Source organism: Lathyrus oleraceus, chromosome 7, assembly GCF_024323335.1.
Source record: "Lathyrus oleraceus cultivar Zhongwan6 chromosome 7, CAAS_Psat_ZW6_1.0, whole genome shotgun sequence".
Taxonomy (NCBI): Eukaryota; Viridiplantae; Streptophyta; class Magnoliopsida; order Fabales; family Fabaceae; genus Lathyrus; species Lathyrus oleraceus.
Window position 1 is genome coordinate 492,270,926 of NC_066585.1, and position 23,064 is coordinate 492,293,989.

Sequence of the window (23,064 nt, forward strand, 5' to 3'; positions counted from 1 at the left end):
AAAATTAAGTTGAAGATTGGCACACCAATAATGCTCCTCATAAATATGGATCAATCATAAGGATTGTGTAATGGAACAAGACTTATAGTTATAAGATTGGCACACAATGTGATTGAAGCAAAATTCATATAAGGAAAGAACATTGGAGATATCATTTATATTCCAATAATGAATATTACTCCTACAGAGTCTTCATGGCCCTTCAAGCTAACTAGAAGACAATTTCCTATAATTTTCTGTTATGTTATAACAATTAACAAAGTTCAAGATCAGTCATTATATTATATTGAGTTATATTTACATAGGAATGTATTTAATCATGGTTAATTATATGTCTCAATACCGAAGATAAAGAGTAAAAAAGGATTCAAAATATTAATTCATGATAAAGAAAATCAAGCATTGAAGTGTACCACTAATTTTATTTTCAAATAAGTTTTTGAAAACTTATAGCATGTAAGTTATATTCTAATCTTAATTTTTCCATTAAAATTATGAGGTTATACTGCTATTATTTTTAAATAGAGATTTATCCAATATTGATATAGAATGATAATTTAGTGTAGGTTGAACTATATCCATAATAATTGGAGGATTGAAGTGACTTTTCTAATAATCTGTGTGAAATGTATGACAATATTTGAAAGAATTTTCAGCAACCATTTGGGAGTAATATAAATGATTTTTATACAAAGTCTGAAGCATTCTGTGAATCTTTTCCTCAAACTATGAAACTATTCATGATGTTTTTTTACTTTATGAAATATACTACTTTGTAAAAGAAATCGGTTGTGTTGTGCTGTATAAAAGACAAATTGGTTAGTTTTAATTGTGTTTCATCAAAATAAAATATTATTATATATTTCCAAAGTTATGTAACCATAAAATATTAAATACGAGCACAAAAAATATGTGTTTCTTATTTGTTATTAAAAATTTGTTCATCTTTTAGAAAAGTGTATTTCATAAACATATCATATTTATATAATATTAATGAATGTTAATTGATCAATTATTATTTATTAGAATGTTTCAATCCTCTAATAAAATTCTGAGAAATGCTTATACGTATTGCCAGTGCTATGCTTATTCAGAATTGAGTGGTTGACAATAATTTTTTTACAATATAATATACAGTACTTTCCGATTCCATCAAGTAAACATGCATGTAACACAAAGGTCTTTATTTTGTTCAGCACAATGCAATCTTTAAATCATTTGATACATCAGTCTTTTATTGTAATATATGTTATTATAAAGCAAAATAATTCTTGCTACATCTTCTTGCTACATCAACTTAAGCCACAATTTTAATTTTGAAATTAACATGATGAGAAAGTGTACTTATCTGTCAATCTAGTAATAAGAAGGAAAATTTCCAATATCGATCTTAAACACTGCATGACGATACACAGTCATGGATTAATTTCACTTAAACAAAAGTCTTTGGAGTTTTGGATTGATTTGTTGAGTTATGAGAATAATTGCAGATAAAGTAAACAAAGTAATTGACGGTTTAAACAAATATGAGTAATATGTTAGGGATATTGTATGATTCAATTATGTGACAACTTTGAACTCACAATGCAACAAAAGATTCTAGATAATTGATTACATGTTCTTACGAGTATTTACTCTTAAGTCCTTAGTGAGACAATTTTTAATCATTCAACCTAACTCTTATCTCCATAAAAAAGTACGAATGAAATTAAGCATTAATTTATCAAGAATAATCTGGTTCTTATATGGTATTCATAGTCCTAGGTAATATCAACTATAAAATATTCTCAAGCAGATCAAAAACAATTGCAGTCCAGCTTAATTGTTACTAATAAGTCAAACTCTGTTTTTCCGACAGAGAAAGCGTTAAAACAGTTAAGAGAATAAATCAAATATGATGAAATAAAATTGTCATTGCAAAGAGAAATTCGAGGTCATTACAGATCTGACTCAGGGACCCCCAAACATTGGGGGATTTAGCTACTTATAAAAATAAAATAAAACACGATAAAGAATGTTTCCATTACAGAAATTTTAGATGAATTGATCTTCAATCGCAAAAAGCTCCTGAAAATATGAATCCACCTTCAAAATCTGAGTTCTCCAACCTTCAAAACGTGTTTTTGCCGTCCAAAATCGTCAAACCCTCGAAAAATCAAATTTCATGATTAAATGGACATGTTTTGGGCTTCCTGAGTTTTTTTGGCCTCATTACGCGTAATGCCTTCCTGTTACTTGTAATGCCCTGTTCCAGGCATGTCATTCCGTGTAATGTCTTCTCTGTTACGCGTAATGACCTGTTCCAGACATGTCATTTCGCGTAATGCCTTACCTGTTACGTGTAATGCCATGTTCCAGGCATGTCATTCCGTGTAACGCCTTCCCTGTAACGCATAAGGGCAGAAGCTCATTTTTTCCTCCCTTCTGTTGGAACTCGCATCATACGCGTACGGGGATGAGGCAATACGCATAATGACTTGGCATTACGTGTACGAGCATACAATTACGAATAAGCCTTTGATGTCTTCATGAAAGTTGTAGCCATGGATGTTAGCTTTCATTTTTCTCTGGTTCCACGTCATTCCGAGTTACGATGCTCTAGTTATGATCAAAATACCACATGTATGTCATGCTGTAAAACATGCTAAAAAATAGACTTTTCCAATTTTTCTGAAAATTTCCCGTGTTCCTTTTCCAACCATATCATTGACTTTCTCCGACCTACAAAACACGTTAATCTTACCAAAAGATCAAAAATACCAGGAATGATTAAAACATAAATAAAGACGAAATTAAAGAAACCGACATATAAATCACTCAAACTATATGAAAAATGTGAATAACTCGCCTACTTTCACCTTTTAAAATGATAATAACTATAACATAAATGGTGACTGATCACAACCCCAAACTTTGCTTGTTGCTTGTCCTCAAGCAACTTTAAGTACAAAGAACTCATGTCACTCCCAAATAAAATAATTTTTTTTCCAGGTACCACAATACCTCTAAGATCTTCCAGTGCTCTAATTTGCTGCTACCTTCAGTTTTTTACTGGATTACCGAGCTCAATTAATTGGTCACACCTTCACTTGAAAGTACTGTTTCACCTGTCATCACAATTCACACTCTCACCAAATCTCTCGGGTGTTAATGTGTTTTACACTCAAAATTCATAGTACGCAATATCATACCATAAACTAGAATAAATTCTCTTTTTGATGACAAGGTGCACGATACACGCACTCTTTGAGGTCTTTATGGTTGTAATGGGCTAAGGTTAAGGTGCGATAATTTTGGAAAAGTAGGCTGAAGTTCAGAGTTAATATGATCGTTATCTATACTATGCTTATTCTAATGGATCAGTGCTAGAATTCTTTCTTGCACTAGTCCTTTAGGATCAATGTTATCGAGGATTTAACTGTTGGATTTGTCTTTATTTTCAATATCCGCTGACTTCTCCTTCTTTCGAGTGCCCTGATAATTATTTTTATTTTACCTTTTTCAATTTAATTTTTCAAATTTCCATCTTTTTCTTCTTCTTTTTTGTTCAATCATCAGGTGCCCTCATTTATACTAATGTTGCACAACTACCCCAAACTTAAAGGTTGTTGTCCTAACAACAACCCCAAACTTAGAATGAACATAGATCTGACAACTCACTTAAATACTATGAACATGGTGAGGAAGTGTTTGGGCCATGGGTTCATATGATGTGGTTTTTAAAATAAACAAATGGGTAAAGGCTCAAATGGGGTTGATAATGGATAATAATAAAAACGGTGGCTATAAAAGCACAGGGGTAAAAAAAACGTGCCTCAGTGTGTGTAATTATGCAACCGAAATAAGAAAAGAACGTACGCAAGTTCTTAATGATAAAGACATACCTGAATGCTCTCTTATGATATACAATGTGTTTGACTTTTTCTTCTCTCACCATGTTGGGTAAAGCTGACAACCTCCACAGTACCTCTTGCTCGATGTGGCTTCTCAATCAGTTATGGTAAACCTGCTCAACTTTCAGACCAACTTAATTAAACCAAACAAATCGTTTAGAAGTATATAAAATATATTTTGGCGAGTTAACATGCACAGAGGTCATACATGCCTTCCGTTTGGGTACTTTTCAGACAACCACTAAAGCTACCAGTATCATATTACTAGATGAAAGTAAACAACCGAAAATAAACCAACTTAAAGCAAATAAAACTTAGAAATTAATATAAAATTGAAACTATAAAATAAAAATTATGAATACTTTCCTTGGGTTGCCTCCCAAGCAACGTTATATCGTCATTAGCTTAACGCCCGTTCCCTTTTGTTATGGGGGATACTTCAGCTTCCACATCTTGTTGCTTGTCTTTTCCAAAATCAAGAAATCTTCTTTTTCATAGAAATGGGCTACTTTGTGCCACAAGTCACTTCTAACTTCAATATCCTTACCTCGACATTGCTTTCTCTTCTCTCTCATGGCTTTTGGAATGGAAATAAGAGCTTTTCCGCTCAGGGTTGCTAATGGAGGTGATACCAGTTGAGATGGCCTTTTTGAGACTTTTTCTGAAGTTGGCATGTTACTTTTGCCTTTCACATTTGTCCTAATCATGCCTACTTGATAGTGATTTTCTTTTTCTACCTCTAGCTTCCTCTTTTCAAGCACATTCAAGGTTATTTCATCATCATAAACTTTTAAAGTCAGTACCGTGTTCTATGTTGAAATTGCATTGACTTGTCTGCATCAATGGTAGACCCAAAATGATAGGTGTCTCTTCATCCTTAGATATGTCCATGATCACAAAATCAACAGGAAAGCTAAATTCCTCTATTGTCACCAGTACATTTTCCGTTATCCCATATGCATTCTTTATGGAGTGATACGCAAATTTCAAATTTGTCCATGTATCGCTGACTTTTCCAATACCAAGCCTTTGATAGATTGACAATGGCATCAGACTCACACTAGCTCCTGAATCAATAAGTAATTTTTTGAAAATCCTGTCTTTTATAGTGCATGGGGTTGTGACAGGTCCAAGATCATTCTGCTTGATTGGGATTCTCCTACTCTGTGATATTGCATTACATTTTTCATTAACGGTTACCGACCTATCTCCTATTCATCTCTTTCTAGAGATTACCTCTTTCATGAATTTTTGGTACATGGGTACTTGCTCGAGTGCTTCAAAAAAGGCATATTGATCTCTAACTTTTTGAACATTATGATGAATTTCTCAAAGTCTTCCTCTTTTGTATCCTTCTTTTTCACTCTCTGAGGGTAAGGTAACTTAATCACCGGTTTAGCCTTATTTTTATTTTTCTCTTCAATTGTCTTTAAGGTGTCTAACTTCTTCTGGTTCTTTTTTATTCTCCCTCACTTCCAGATCTACCTCTATGACATGGTCATGATTTGTTCTCTTCTTCATCTTTAGCAACCTTCTGACTTCTCGTTGTGACAATATTAACATTCTCATGATGTCTTAGATTTTGTATTGTTGCACTCTGAAGGGTGCCTTGAGCTTTATTTGTGAGTTATTGTGTTATCTGACCCATCTGAACTTCAAGATTTTTGATTGAAGCGGTAGTGTTCCTCTTATTATTTCTTGTTTCTTCTTGGAACTGGGAATTTTGAGCAGTCATATTTTCAATGGCAAGTTCCCAAATGGCCTTTTGGGGTGCTTGTTGTTGATATTGTTGTTGTTGTGGTGGATACTATTGTTGTTATTGATATTATTGTGGTTGGTTCTAATATTGAATGGGACCCTGCTTTTGAATATTCCCCTGTTAATCTTTCCAGGAGAAATTTGGATGATTCTTCCAGCCTGGATTATAAGTGTTAGAATAAGGGTTATTTTGCTTCAGAAATTTGATCTCTTCAATTTGTTGTGCGGTTGCAACACACTACATGGAAAAATGGGGTCCCCCACAGATCTCACAAATAACAGCTTGAACAGACTTGGGCTACTTATCGAGTACCTATATTCATAACCTTAAGTCTTCTCACAAATTTATCAACAACTTGGTCTTCCGTCTTCACACCCTGATTTTCAACTTTCAAACCAATCACACCTGGTTTACTCACACTTCGGTCATATAACTCTAGATGTTCATTTGCATCAATGGCTTCTATGATCTTATTGATATTAGTGGTTGTTGTAAAGTTGACTGAGCCATCGACAACTGTATTAATAAGTTGCTTAGTCTTCAATCTGAGGCCATTTATAAACATTTTCATATGTTCAATCTGATCCAAATTATGAGTCGGGCACGCAACCAGTAACCTTCAAAATCTCTTGTATGCATCACCCAGTGATTCCCCCTCCTTCTGCTTAAAATTCACACTATCATATCTTTTTCGAATATAAACCGAAGCAAGAAAGTACTCATTCAGAAAAGTTGTTTCCATTTGTTCCCACGTAGTAATACCTCCAATTGACAATGAATAAAACCATTCTTCGGTGTCTTCAACTAGAGTGAACGGAAACATTCAAAGTAGTGCTCATAGTAAGAAACCTTCGCAGATATTTAATTGCATCTTCATTTATTTTCCCTGTAAAAGGCCTCTTCTAAAGCTGACAGATAGTTGTTGGGTGCAACTGAAAATTTGGAACATTCACTAGTTGATTCACTATAGTAAAACGTCCCAATGGGGAATTTGCTCCTCAATAATCTCCAAGAAGTATTTCTTGTTGTTCAGCCATAATTGGATCTTCTCTCTCTCTGTCGGATTCTTTATCTGAGTGCTCATAAATTTCTGCTTCGGAGGCGGCCATCCTTTCTTTCCTAGCTTGTCGGAGCCTGGCGTGCAAAGTTCTTTCAGGTTCTGCGTCAAAAGTAAAGTCATTTGAGGGCTTTCCTCGCATAACAGGACTAGACAAATATTAGTAATAACAAAAAGTAGCCACAAAAATAAAGATAAAAATAAAAATTGAAAATAAAAAATTTAGCTGCAGAGCAATAAAATTTTAATTGAAATATATCTATGAACTCTATTATCTTTGGCAGTCCCCGACAACGGCGCCAAAAACAAGTGTACTAATCTGCCAATGTAGCAATAAGAGGGGAAATCCCCAGTATCGATCTCAAGGACTGCTTGATGATACATAGTTCTGGATTAATTTTAGTTAAACAAAAGTCTTTGGAGTTTTGGATTGATCGGTTGAGTTGTGAGAATAACTGCAGATAAAGTAAACAAAGTAATTGACGATTTAGACAAATATGAGTAATATGTTAGAGATAGTGTATGATTCAATTCTGTGACGACTCTGAACTCACAATGCAACAACAGATTCCAGATGATTGATTATCGGTTCTTATGAGTGTTTACTCCTAAGTCCTTGGTGAGAAAACATTTAATCATTCAACTTAACTCCTATGTCCATGGAAAAGTATGAATAAAATTAGGCATTAACTTATCAAGAATAATTCGGCTCTTATAGGTTATTCCTAGTCCTAGGTAATATCTACTATAAAATATTCTCAAGCAGATCATAAACAATTGTGGTCCAGCTTAATTGTTACTCATAAATCAAACTTTGTTTTTCCGACAAAGAAAGTGTTAAAACAATCAAGAGAATAAATCAAATATGATAAAATAAAATTGTCATTGCAAAGAGAAATTTGAGGTCATTACAAATCTGAATCAGGGACACCCCCATAGTATTGAGGAATTTAGCTACTCAGAAAAATAAAATAAAACATGATAAAGAATGTTTCAATTACAAAAAAATTAGATTAATTGATCTTCAATCGAAAAAAGCTCCTGAAAATATGAATTCACCTTCAAAATCTGAGTTCTCCAGCCTTTAAAACATGTTTTTGCCTTCCAAAATCGTCCAACCCTCGAAAAATCGTGTCTCCAGGTTAAATAGACATGTTTTGGACTTCATGAGTTTTTTTGGCCTCATTACGCGTAACGCCTTCCTGTTACGCGTAATGCCCTGTTCCAGGCATGTCATTCCATGTAATGCCTTTCTTGTTACGTGTAATGCCTTGTTCGAGGCATGTCATTTCGCGTAATGCCTTCCCTGTTACGCGTAAGGGTATAAGCTCATTTTTTCCTTCCTTCCGTTGGTACTCGTATCATACGCATATGAGGATAAGGCAATACACATAATGTCTTAGCATTACGCGTACGAACATACAATTATAAATTAGCCTTTGAGATCTTCATGAAAGTTGTAGCCGTGAATGTTAGCTTTCATTTTCCGCTGGTCCTACGTCATTCCGAGTTATGACGCTCATGTTATAATCAAAATACCACATGTATATCATGCTGTAAAACATGTTGAAAAATAGACTTTTCCAATTTTTCTGAAAATTCTCCGTGTTCCTTTTCCAACCATGTCATTGACTTCCTCCGACCTACAAAACACGTTAATCTCCCCAAAAAGATCAAAAATATCAGGAATGATTAAAACATAGATAAATACGAAATTAAAGAAACAGACATATAAATCACTCAAACTATATGAAAAATGCGAATAACTCGTCTACTTTCACCTGTTAAAATGATAATAACTAAAGCACAAATTGTGACTGATAAGTAGTCTATTTGGACTTCAAAAGAATATATGCAATAAGTGAAAAATTAAAACTGGTTAAATATGAATCACAATCAATTAAATTTTTAGACGTTATTACAATCCTTGTATGTATATTATTATAAGTAAGTTGGAGTGTAAGAATTATTTTTTATATGCTCTTTTTTGCAGACTTTAAACATTGATTTTGTTCAATACATCAGATGTTCAGTCTAAAGTGAGGTTGTATTGTATGTTGGAAATTCACAAAAATCTATGGAGAATTCCGCTGCAATCTTGATGAACAATATCCAATCACACTTATTGAATTCCTCTTGTTCTTTAATCTCCACTCGAGTGAATTAACCAACATTGATTGCAAGATTATTCTTGCTGCACATTTGTTAATGGAAGAAGAAAGAAAATATAAGTTTGGAGAAGAAATAAATTAGAGTTTAAGAAAAATAGGGGAAGAAGAAAATATTTTCTGCAGAGCTTCTCTCTACTCTCAAAGTGAGATTTTATTTTTTGCAACTACAAGTTATTCAATTGTATACAACGATAAAGGTTACTCCCTATTTATACATTTGGGTTTGCTTTCTCCTCAAGTAAAGCCCAAAATACGTAATTCTACTAACACTATAAAATTAGACCTAAGTTGAAATTCCTATTGAGGTACGCTTGTTCGATGTTTCGACATTTACACAGTTAGACATTTCCTTGCTTCTGTCGAGCAATATGCTTCGACGCAAGGAATTACAATTCAATACACCACATAATTCACCGTGTCTAAATTATCTATATTCATCATGGACCTTAGCTTTTTAAACACTTCGACCTGCATTCCTTTCGTCATAATATTTGCAATCTGATTCTCAATTTTGCAGTATTCCAAGTTCAGTTTTTCTCCTGCTAATTGCTCTCGAAGATAGTGTAACCTCATTTCGATGTGCTTGCTTCGTCCATGCCCTATCGGGTTCTTTGTCAGATTGATAACAGACATGTTGTCAATATTCATGGTAATTGCTCCATAATTCTTCCTTGTAATGTCTTCGACCAAATTCACCATCCATGTTGCTTGACATGCACAGAGAGAAGCATATATGTATTCTGATTTACATAACGACAATGTTATTATTGGTTCCTTTCTTGAACTCTAAGCAACTGGTGCACCACCTAGCATAAACACATAACTAACTGTGGATTTTCTATCCTCAACATCACTACACCAACTTGAGTTGGTGTATCCCACTAACTTGTATTTTTGCCTTCATCAGCTGAAGGATACAAAATGTCATAGTCGAGAGTTCCTTTCAGATACCTTAGTATCCTCTCTCTCACTGCTAGGTGTGATACATTTGGTTTCTGCATGAATCTACTCATCATACATACACTGTATGCTAGATCAGACCTTGTGTGACAAAGGTATCAAAGTGATCCAATGAGTCTTTTGTAATGCATTGGATCGACATCATCTTCATTTGTGTCTTTCGAAATTTACAATCTTGGCTCAGTTGGGTTGCAATCTTGCATCTAAAATCTCTTAAGTATTTCTCCTGCAAATCTTCTTTGGTGCATCATCAAGCCTCTACCACTCTTGTAGAATTCGATGCCAAGGAAATGTGAGAGATTTCCCAAGTCTGACATTTCAAACTCCTCACTTAGGTCATGTTTGAAATCTTCGATCTCCTTCTTGCAACTTACTGTTATCAACAGGTCATCGGTATAGAGACATAGTATAAGCAACTCACTATTGTTTCTTCTTACATATACTATATGCTAAGTTGTGAACTTCACAAATTAATCTCCCTTAGGAAATTGTCTATCTTCTTATTCCAAGCTCTTGGAGCTTGCTTAAGTCCATATAGGGTTTATGCATCCTATAGACTTTGTTTTCTTTGCCATGTTTCACAAACTCAGCTGGTTGTGCAACATACACTTCTTTATCTAAGGGACCATTCAGGAATGCACATTTCACACCCATCTGACATATGTACTAGTTGTTCATGTTTGCTAGACCAACAACCAACCTAGTTGTTGCGATCCTAGCAACAGGTGCAAAAACTTCGTCAAAGTCGATTCCTTCCTTGTGTCGAGTTTCTTCACCTTTGGGATTCAACTTTACCTTGTATACCCACTTTACATTGATTTCCTTATTGCATTGAGGAAATGTGACAAGTGACTAAGTGTTGTTCACTTTGATGTACTCGAGTTCCTCATTCATTGGTTTCACCCACTTCAAATCTCCAATGCTTCAACTGCATTGACTGGTTTAACATCTACATAGAAAGCATAGTGTATCAGCTCACCTTCATTATCGACCACATCATCTGATGTAATCATACATTATTGCAACCTTACATACATGTGTCTTGTGCTTTGAGGTCTGCTTGTGCCTGCTTGACCTCCGACTTCTTCTTGTTGAATTTCTCTTTCAACTTCACTTGTTAGTTCTTCACATAAGATTCTCATTGAATCTTTCTTGACATTTTCAGCCCAATCCCATTCCTTAAGCTCATCAATGATCACATCCTTGTTGATCAATACTTGCTTGTTCCCTAGGTCGAATAACTTGTAACCTCCAATTCAATGATATCTTATTAGGATCATCTGACTCAACTTGTCATCAAGTTTTCTTCTCAACTGATATGGAATATGTGTATGTGTTATTGATCCAAATACTTTCAGATGACTCAAGCTAGGCTTGATACCAGACCAACATTTTTCTAGCATGATTCCATCTAGCTTCTTCGTTGGACATTTTTTCAAAATATATGTTGTTGTGACACATATTCTCCCTATAATTATTTGGGTAGATGATTTCCTTTCAACACACTTTTTACCATATTCATGATGGTTCTATTCTTCCTTTCTGCAGTTCCATAATGTCGTGGAGTGTAGGGTGGCACCACCTCATGCATTGTCCCTTCTTTCTCACATAACATGTCGAAGTCTTTCGAAACATATTCTCCACCACCATCAGTCCTTAGAATCTTGAGCTTTCGACCACTTTGTCTTTTCAACATAGATTTTAACTTGGAAAATACCTCGATCACTTCATTTTTCTTCTTGATCAGGTAAATCCATATTTTTCGACTGAAATCGTCTATGAAAGTGTAAAGTATTTGTTACCTTCAATCAAATCCACCTGGATAGGTCCACAGACATCAAAGTATATGACTTCAAGGATTGCCTTCGACTTGCTTCTTGCATCCTTGTTGAAGTTGTTCTTGTGTTGTTTTGCCTGCACACATTCCTCACACATTTCATTTGGAATGTTGATTTCCGATAACTCTGAAACCATATTTCTTCTTTTTAGATCTCTAATGTCTTTGAAATTAAGATGTCCAAGTCTATAGTGTCATATTCATTCATCCATGCTAGTTGCAGTTGTAAGGAACATGTGCTCCAGCATATTAAGTTCAATCTTGAAGGTTCTATTCTGAGACATTAGACCCTTCAAGATTAGCCTTCCACCCGAGTTGAGAACTCTCACCATCTTGTTTTCAATCGACACTTTGTAGTTCTTTTCGACCAATTGCCCTATGCTAAGCAAATTATTTTTCATGTTTAGTATATACAATACAATAGAAATTACTGACCTCCTGTCATCTTTCCTCATAATCAGAACATCACCAATACCTTCAGTTGCTAGAGTATTATCATTTTCAAATTTTACCATGTTCTTCATTGAGGGTTTCATGTTGATAAACCAATCTTTCCTACCAGCCATGTGTGATGAGCATCCTGAGTCCAAGTACCATTGATCCTGAAATCTTTCTTCAAATCTTGTTGTGAGCATCAACAACGTCTCTTTTTCTTCATGCTTTGCAAACTTTGCATCAGTTTCCTGATTCTTTTGTTTTTCAAGACAATCACTTTAGTAGTGATCATACTTCAGACAATTGAAACATTGAATGCAAGTTTTGTCAGCTTTTTAACTATCACCTTTTCCTCTACCTGCAACACCACCTCTTTGGTTGCTTTGGTATGGGGACTTTCTCTGATTTTATCACCCTTCTTCTTGTTGATTTCGAACAATCGAATTGTTGTAGCCTCATCTACCTTTGTTATCGAGCCACTTTTCTTTACCTTTCTTTTCTCTTGCTAATTGCGCATGCGGCTCTTTCAGTCACCCTTTGTTCATGTGATTCAAGCATCCATTGAAGCTCTTCTTTTGTCAATGTTGACAAATCTTTCGACTCTTATATGGATACTACCACATGGTCGAACTTTGGAGTTAATGACCTCAAGATCTTTGCAACAACGGATCTTGATGTCAACATTTCTCAACATACCTTGATTTGATTCACCAGTTTTGTAACCCTAGTGAAAAAATCATGTATTCCTTCATTGTCTTCCATATGAAGCAATTCATACGTTCTTTTGTGAGTTTGTGACCTCACTTACTTTACCTTTTTTGCGCCTCCAAATGATTTTTCCATAATTTCCCATGCTTCTTTCGCTGATTCAACATTATTAACCTTTTCGAATTTGTTTGCATCAACGCATCGATGGATCATAAAGAGAGGTTTATAATCTTTCTTCTTCAATTCTTTATGTGCAACATTTTCTTCATCTGTCACGTTTGTTGTAAGCGGCGTCACTCCCTCCTTCACAAGATCCTAAAGATCGTGATAAAAAAAGACAACATTTATCTGCTTGCACAAATTCTCAAAATTATGATTCTTCATAATTTGGAGACTCGCCGAAAAATGCATGTTCAGATGATTCATCACCATTGTGTTTTGCTTTGCACGAATCGCTCAACCAGTGCTCTAGATACGATATATTGGAAATTCACCAAAATCTATGGAGAATTCCGTTGCAATCTTAATAAATAAGATTCAATCACACCTATCGAATTCCTCTTGTTCTTCACTCTTCACTCGAGTGAATCAACCAACATTGGTTGCAAGATTATTCTCGCTGCACAATTGTTAATGGAAGAAGAAAGGAAAGATAAAATTGGAGAAGAAAGAAATTAAGGTTTGAGAAAAATAAGGGAAGAAGAAAATGTTTTCTGCAGAGCTTCTCTCTACTCTCAAACTGAGATTTTATTCTTTACAACTGCAAGTTATTCAATTGTATATAATATATGACTTACTCTCTATTTATACATTTGAGTTTGTTTGCTTCTCAAGCAAAACTCAAAATACATAAATTTGCTAACATTGCAAAATTAAACCTAAATAAAAATTTCTATTGAGATATACTCCTTCAACGATTCGAGATAATAACTTGTTTCGACATAAAAAATTACAATTAAACACTATATGGCTCTCAAAGAGATGGAGTATGATGTACTATTTCAAAATGGAAATAAAAACAAACAAACAAACGAAGATCGGAAGAGAATGGATGTTTTTGTGTAGCATAAACAACCTTCGTTGAAAACTTTTATGTCCAATTTATTCGTAATCAAGTATTTTGTTTCTAATCTTTTCTTATTAAATGTATTTTTATTTACTTAGTACAGTATCAATATTTAATAAAACATAACAATCTATAAAACAATTAAATTATTAAAAAATAATAATTAATTTTTTTTAATAAAAAACACACTGAAAAAAATTGCTTAGTCATAATAATAAAAATTATAAAAATTTAAAAAAATATCAATTTTTTTTAATAAAGTGACAAATTAATATATAATATTTATTATAGATAATTTAAAATTAATATAAAAAATAGGATAATTTTATTAATATAATTAAAAATATATTTTATTATAATTCCTTTCTCTTCTCCCCTCCAAAAAAGTCTCAATTTTAAATGAATCAAAAAAAAATTCAAGAAAAATTTAGATTAACCTTCACTTCTCTCCTCATAAAAAATTATTGAATAAAATATATTTAATTGAAAATATTTTTTCTCCATTTTAATTTTTTAATAATTCATTCTACTTTGACTTCTGTGCAAGAACATTCTACCTATACTGTGTAGATACGGTGTATGGAAATGCATTTTAGGAATAGCACATCTCAAAACAAAACAAAAAACACTCCAACAAAACGTACCCTAAGTGGACCATTGTGATACGTAAAGGGAAGTAGAAAAATACAATTCGGTACCTACCCAACAAAATTGAAGTATGTCATTATGCTCATCATCATCTAAACTCATTCATTTATAATTTTCTCCAACTATCTTTTGTTGGTGTTCATTATATTTAAAAAGCTAAAAAATAAATACAGAAACAATGATACAGATCCGAAATTCATAGCTAGAATAAAACCATAACTAGAAAATATAGAGCAAAAATATATGGTTGCAATACTGGAATTATAATTAACAGATTACAGAATTGTTGAAAGCAAAATAATAACTTACCTATCCTACACAAACTATTTTCCCAGACTGCTGTAATATTTCAATCCCATAATAATTAACAGCTTTTACAACCAACAGCAAACAGATCAAAACAGAAGGCCTAACCCTAACCCCCAAATCCGTAGAGAGTTCTTCCCTGTCTCTTGAGAGCGTAAACAACATCCATGGCAGTAACAGTCTTTCTCCTAGCATGTTCAGTGTAAGTAACTGCGTCACGAATCACATTCTCCAAGAAGATCTTGAGAACACCGCGTGTTTCTTCGTAGATCAGACCACTGATACGCTTCACTCCACCTCTGCGAGCAAGACGGCGAATCGCCGGCTTGGTAATACCTTGAATGTTATCGCGGAGAACCTTACGGTGTCGTTTTGCTCCTCCTTTTCCCAAACCCTTTCCACCTTTTCCACGCCCAGACATCTTGATTTCAGACTGTAATTAACAAATTGATGAAGAATGATGAAGAAATGGATTTGCTGTGATTGTTTATTGTGTGGGGTTTTTATTTATAGGTTTTTTAATTTTACGAGATTATTTAGATCGTTTTAGATCTAGTTGGTGGATTGGGGGAGAATGTATATTTTGGATCGTTGATGGGAGGTTAATGTACGGTCTGGATATTAGATTAAACTGAGAACGGATCGATGACGTGGCGGAAGAATTTAGTAATCCAATTTGCCACATTGTTTGGGCGCTCGTGAGTCGTGATTTTGGAAATTTTGGCGGGTTGGGGTTTTCAGGGTTTTCTTTTCTTTCTGTTGTGTTTTATTGCCCAAAGAAATAGAAATGAGAGCTATGGTGAATAAAAAAATATAAAAATAAGTGATTTGTTTGATTCAATTTTAATTATTTTTTTTAAAAACTGTTTTATAAATTAGTTTTAAGAATTATTTTTAGAATGAAAAAAAAAGTAAAAATTCATTTGGAAATTGTATTTTGTAAAACTATTTTTGAGATGATAAAAGAAAAAATTCGTTAATTGATTTATTTTTAAACTAATAAATAGTGTAATTATAAGTAAATGATAAATAATTATCTATATTAAATAATAATAGTAATCACAAAATAAATACACAAAAGAATAATAATTATATTTTATTAAAAAATAAAAAATAGACAAATATATAATTTACATGTTATAGACATGAAGATATTTAACCAATTAAAATGTGTTCACTTATGTAAACACAATATTTTCCATTTGTTGAATTCTTCATAAACACAACAAAAACATATTTTCTATTACAAATTCATATTTAACAAATCAATATAATTATAAGCATATCATTAATAAAAATTTACAATTTCCCACGTGTTTTCAGTTTTGGTGTTTTAGAAATTCAAAAGCAAAACAGCTTTTACAAGCTTTAATTTTTAAAACTAAAAAACAAAAACAGTTTTCAATATCACTCTTTTAAAAACTATTTATCAAATAATTTTTTAATTTTCAAAAATTAAAAAACTATTTTTATAAAGGGAATCAATCATGCCTTAAATATCTTTTTTTCCGTCTTCATAGCACTTTGTAATCTATAGAAAAAAATGATGCATGTTAACAAATATTCAAATCATTTCCTCTAGTACATTTTAAAACTTATTTATGCTCGCCTTTTCTAAGTATTCCATTTGTTCCTTTTTAAATATATTTTTTAATTTTTTACAAATATCAAGAAGAGTTAATTATTATTATTACTTTTTAAATAATAATTCTTTTTTTATCTATAATATCCTTCATTATTTATTACATTTATTTTATTTTTTATCTAAAAATGAACGGATGGAGTATATATCAAAATTTATTAGTCAAATTTGGGCAATGACATTTTCAAAACTCTATGTATCGAAGATAATTATGCATGTCTCGTACTCAACACATGTTTTTTTAGAGATAGAGCAAATGACAAGTTTTACTAGTACTTACAAAGTCTAAATTAGAGTATTCAACGAAAATACAATACAATGCATCTCTTTAAGATATTATAAACTCATGTGTTGTATGATAATAAGGTACTTCATGATATGTTTGATCGCATAGTGGTTTGATTCTTTAGGATTCGCTTGAAAATGTTAACACGTGCAAAAATAAATAAATAAGATATTAAAATGACTAACATTAGGATAAAAGAAACAATTGTTCATACTTATGTACTTGTTTTATTATAACGATTTGATTCCCTCATATTTGTCTAGGTAATAGAAAGTGCTCATGCAAGTTGATATATATTCTACATTTTGCATTCTACGTCTTTTGAGAAGCTTTTTGTCTTATTTTAATTCATTTATTCAAAAAAAAATCTTTGTTTGATGAATTTCTAGATTAAGTAAATAAAGAAGCTCATTCATCATAGAAATTTTAAATTCATTTTGCATGATGTTAAAAAAAATCTTACAAAAATTCATTAGAAACAACAAAGATGATATCATACTGATATAGTTGAACAAGAAGAATATCATACTTATATTTTTTACATTTTCATCTTTCAAAATTGTTTCTAGAAGATATTTTCTCAAATGATCATGCCTACTGAATGAGGATTGCATTGCTAAGGCAAGTTATAGCTTACGACTTTAGCTCATTATAAGAAAGTGAATAAGGGATGAAATCTAAACTCCAAGGGCTACAAGAAAGTTTTAGAGCAGGACGAAGCTCTATTAACGCCGACAAGAAAATCCTATCATTTGTGAAGAATTAAAACTTTATTCTTCGACGTGTTTTTGAGGAAAATGTGAGTGTAACTTTCTGTTAGATATATTTTGTATGATGTCAAAATTAGGATACTTTAGCATTTATGTATATTGGACGGTATCCTCTGATTCTTAATGTGCATCTTAACATTAGGAAGCATAAAAATATTTTGAAATGAGTTAGAAAAGGTTGCATGCATTAAAATAAGTTTTTATGAGGAAAACAGTGTACAGGTCGATGCATACGTGTTATAGGTCGGCACATAGAAGAAAACAATTCCTATGTGTCAACACATATGAGTTACAGGTCGACACATGTACCTCGTTTTTAAAGCATGTAGCTTCTGTTTGATGTGTTGCCTTCATAGGTCGACATATGACTTGTACAGGTCGACACATGCATCGAATCTAAGTATTTCTAAGCTTGATTCTATTAATGAATTATCTTATTCTCAATTACAAAAAGCTTTTGAAAATCTACAGAGAGAATCCGTATATGCTTTTAAGAGGTTAACTTCACACAAAAGAATATTTTCAGACTTAGAAGCTAAAGTTTTAGAAACCAAAAATAAGATGGAAGCTCTTAAGAAATCTATGGTAGATATTCAAAAAGACATGAATGAGGATGAAAAACTTTTATGGTTTGGTTGTGAAACTTGTCACATTTGATAAAAAGAGGTATGAACAGAATTATCTTATTCTCACATTTGGACAAAGCATTAAACCCAAATATTGAATTTGCTATTGATCCATCAAAGTACGAACGGTCTTTGAACCCTTCATATAAAAAGTATAAAAATGTTCAAAAGGACTCAAATAGCAAAAGTACATCTCATCGTAACTTTTCTTGTCACTATTGTTGCAAGAAAAGTCATACTATTGAAAAATACAAGTTTAGGAGATTGTTTGTTCCTAAAGGTGTTGTTCAATTGTTGCCTAAATGCAACTTTGATTTCAATCACTCTTAAGGATTCAATAAAAATTAGGTACCTATTTCTCTTGTTTGATTCTATAGGTTGAATGTCTTGACTGTACAGAGAAAATGTGGTTTCTCGATAATGGATGCTCAAGACATATGACGGGTGACATGTCTTTATTCATTGACTTTGTGAAATTCTAGTTATCAGACTTTGGATGTCACACTGGTTGTTATGACATCCAATTCTGCACAGACAGGGATTATGCAGATCTTAACAGTAAGTGCAGTAAATAACACACGTAATTGTTCATCCAGTTCAATCCAACATGACCTACGTCTGGGGGCTACCAAGCCAGGGAGGAAATCCACTATTAGTAGTATCAATTCAAAGCTAAACTCACCCGTTTACAACTTATCACTTAATCCCTACCCAATGCAATTTCAATCTTACTCTAAGATCAGAGTTCCTACTCACTCCCTCTCAATCACCTCAGTGATTACTATCTTTAAACAATATTAAAGACAAGTTGAAGTCACACTTCAAACAACTCTTGATTGTGCTTCACAGATTTAATCAAGATACACATCACTCACGCTTAAAAGCTTTGAGTGACACAACACTTACAACTCAATGAACACCCTATGCCAAAGCTATCATCTACTTGATAATGACTTGGCTTACAAGATACGTCTAATACAAGACTCACAAAAATACAGCAGTGAAGTATGATGGACACACAAAATCTTCACGCCTCAAAATCCCTGAAACTGAATGAAGGAACGCCTTCCTTTTATATTGCAGTATCCTGGGCTTTTGCACCTGTATTCTCCTGAATTTAAGGTCACACAAGTTCCCATAAATTCAACATTTAGGTTACTAACAAATAGGCTATTTGTTAGGTTCATTGAATGTAGATTGGTTGTTGATTTCCTGGTTTTTCTCTAAGCTGTTGACTTCCTGAAGAATAGCCTGAGAAAAAGCTGAAACAGAAAACTGAACAACCTACAATATAGCATATGCTGTCAGGCATGAATGTCACGACATTCAGCTTGACATCAAGGTCCATATGCTGAGTCTGTTTTTCCAGAAAACAGACTGTACAATTTTGCTGACCTGTACATGATCAAAATGACCATACTACAGTGAAAGCTTACATTAATAAATGTCAAAGTGTCCAACTTAACATTTACACAATTGGCCTTAAGTTAGTTCTGTTATTCTTTTGAAGAACAAACTAAGTTACATGCTGAAGTATAGCAGAACCCCACTCTGTCTAATCTTCAGCAGCTGCTGTCAATGATGAATGTCATAACATCCAGTTTGACATTCAGTCAGTAGGCCTTATGCCAGGTCTGGTCTTCCCTTGATAACCAGACTGGAAATAGATACTACATTCTAACAGAACACCTGCTGTTCTATTCCTTAGTATCCGTTGACAGGTATGAATGTCACAACATCCAGTTTGACATTCAATAAATCCTGTGTTAGCTAGTCCTGCAGTAACTACATTGTAGTCACACATACATGTCATGACATCAGTCAAGACATTAGTAACCATCTAGTGTTTTACCATATAATGCAGCCAATTAAACACCTACAAACTCCCCCTTTGGCAAATTTTTGGCTAAAACACTTTGATCCCCATAACAGAGTTCACAGCAGCGGAATCACACACCTAGCAGGAAATAATACTAGCTAATACACTCAGAGTGGCAGCACACTCACACACATACAGAAGTTAAATAAAAACTTCACACAGCAGCACACACATACAGAAGTTAAGTAAAAACTTCACACACAATAACTGCAGGGGAGGAATCTGTCGTCCTGAGAGTCTGTTGTAGAGACCCATGAGTGTCTGTTGAAGAGACACCCACTTTGTTTGTTCAGGGGTTACTCCCCCTTTTTGTCAAAAATGTTGCCAAAGCCAACAACATAACCAGAGACTAACGACAGAGTTACAGACTTGGTTTTACTTCACAGTTTCAACCAAGTTACCATCCACTTGATCTTGCTTCACAGCTTTGATCAAGTAATCACCCACTTTTGCTTTACAGTAGGTACCACCATATCAGATGCCATGATGTTGTTTCTGACATCCATAACCACTCCTGCATGAACAGCATCCTTGAACTCCTGCAGATACCTTGGCCTTCTCACAGTAGGGTGTCTCCTTGCCCTCCTGTAACCACCCTTGTTGCAGGTAGCATAGCTATGATTTGGTGACCAATCATAGCCTAGTACAAATTGTTTAATAGGCAGAGATATCAAACAATTTATCCCAAACATCAGTGGTTGCTATAAGGCCTCAGAGAGACATATTCCCAGTTTGCTCCTTAAGTTTTCAAACTGAGCAGCATCCAGAGCCTTTGTAAATATGTCAGCCAGTTGAAGCTCCGTGGCTACATGTTCCAAAGTGATCACCTTGTCTTCCACCAGATCTCTGATGAAGTGGTGCCTAATGTCAATATGTTTGGTCCTGCTGTGTTGGATGGGATTCTTGGAGATATTGATGGCACTGAGATTATCACAGAACAATGTCATGACATTTTGAGTGACATTGTACTCAGTGAGCATCTGTTTCATCCAAACCAGTTGGGAACAACTGCTTCCAGCTGCTATGTATTCAGCCTCTGCAGTGGACAGAGAGACACAGTTCTGCTTCTTACTGAACCAAGATATGAGGTTGTCTCCTAAGAAGAAGCATCCACCTGATGTGCTTTTTCTGTCATCAGCACTCCCAGCCCAGTCTGCATCACAATACCCAGATAGGACCGGCTCAGACCCATGTGAGTACAGCATCCCATAGTCACATGTCCCATTGATGTACTTGAGGATCCGTTTGACTTGATTCAAGTGGCTCACCTTAGGCTCTGCTTGATATCTGGCACACACTCCAACTGCATAAGAAATGTCAGGTCTACTTGCAGTTAGGTACAGCAGGCTACCTATCATGCTTCTATACAGGCATTGATCAACACTAGGCCCTCCATCATCTTTGGTTAACTTCAGATGAGTGGGAGCAGGAGTCCTCTTGTGCCTAGCATTATCCATACCAAACTTCTTAACTATGTTCTTGGCATACTTGCCTTGGGAGAGAAACATAGAGTCCTCCATTTGGTTTACTTGCATTCCAAGGAAATAGGTCAGTTCTCCCACTAGACTCATTTCAAACTCAGACTGCATCTGGTGAACAAATTGTTGAACCATTTGTTCTGACATTCCACCAAAGACTATATCATCAACATAGATTTGAGCTATCATGATTTTGCCTTCTTCATCCTTCACAAACAAGGTTTTATCTATGCCACCCTTTCTGTATCCATTTGAGGTCAGAAATTCGGTTAACCTTTCATACCATGCTCTAGGTGCTTGTTTCAACCCATACAAGGCTTTCCTCAACTTGTATACATGCTCAGGTTGGTTAGGATCACAGAACCCTTTAGGTTGTTCCACATAGACTTCTTCATTCAGGTAGCCATTCAAGAATGCACTCTTCACATCCATTTGGAATAGCTTAAACTTCAGGATGCATGCTACCCCCAACAGCAATCTGATGGACTCAAGTCTAGCCACAGGAGCAAATGTCTCATCAAAATCTACCCCTTCTACTTGAGTATATCCTTGAGCTACTAGTCTTGCTTTATTCCTAGTAATTACTCCTTTCTCATCAGATTTGTTTTTGTAGATCCACTTGGTACCAATGATGTTGGTCCCTTCAGGTCTTGGAACTAGCTCCCAGACTTCATTCCTTTTGAACTGCTCAAGTTCCTCTTGCATGGCAGTGATCCAGTATTCATCAGTCAGGGCTTCCTTCACATTCTTTGGTTCAACCTTGGATACAAAGCAGGAATTTGAGTTTATTCCTCTTGACCTGGTAGTTACACCACTGGTGGGATCCCCTATGATAAGATCCTTAGGGTGGTCTTTCTGAATTCTGATAGATGGCACTTTGGTGGTTGCATCTACTTCACATTCAGGAGGAGGTTCCTGTACTTCTTCAGACTTGACTGGACTGTCAGTTGAACTGTCAAGGAATGTTTCAACATCCTCCATGACATCGGTTCCTTCCTCTTTATCGTCCACAATAACATTTATGGATTCCATCAGGACATTGGTCCTGTAGTTGAACACTCTGTAGGCTCTGCTGTTTGTGGAGTATCCCAAAAATATACCTTCATCACTTTTGGGATCTAGCTTCCTTCTCTGTTCACGATCTGTGAGAATGTAGCATTTACTTCCAAAGATATGAAAGTACTTCACAGTGGGTTTTCTGCCTTTCCATATTTCATATAGAGTGGAGGAGGTTCCTTTTCTCAAGGTGACTCTGTTGTGAACATAGCATGCGGTGTTCATTGCTTCAGCCCAGAAGTGCATGGGGAGCTTCTTTGCATGAATCATTGCTCTGACAGATTCCTGAATAGTTCTATTTTTTCTTTCAACTATTCCATTCTGCTGAGGAGTTATAGGTGAGGAGAACTCATGACTTATTCCTTCAGACGAGCAAAACTCATCAAACTTGGAATTCTTGAACTCCGTACCATGATCACTTCTAATCCGGACCACACAACTGTCCTTTTCCCTTTGAAGTCTTATGCACGGGTCTTTGAAGACATCA

The 23,064-nt window shown here is 34.4% G+C and overlaps 1 protein-coding gene across 3 annotated transcripts in view; it reads right to left on the minus strand.

The window, feature by feature from the left end:
* Positions 1 to 23,064, minus strand: part of LOC127100338 (histone H4) — an 80,854-nt gene that overhangs the window by 5,741 nt on the left and 52,049 nt on the right. The window contains exon 2 of one of the 3 annotated variants that reach the window (XM_051037468.1): positions 15,138 to 15,176. In XM_051037468.1, coding sequence (XP_050893425.1) covers positions 15,138 to 15,176 — 39 coding nt within the window. Of the gene's footprint in view, positions 1 to 14,763; positions 15,243 to 23,064 lie in introns of those variants that run through there. The other 2 variants (XM_051037470.1, XM_051037467.1) reach the window with 2 other exon arrangements.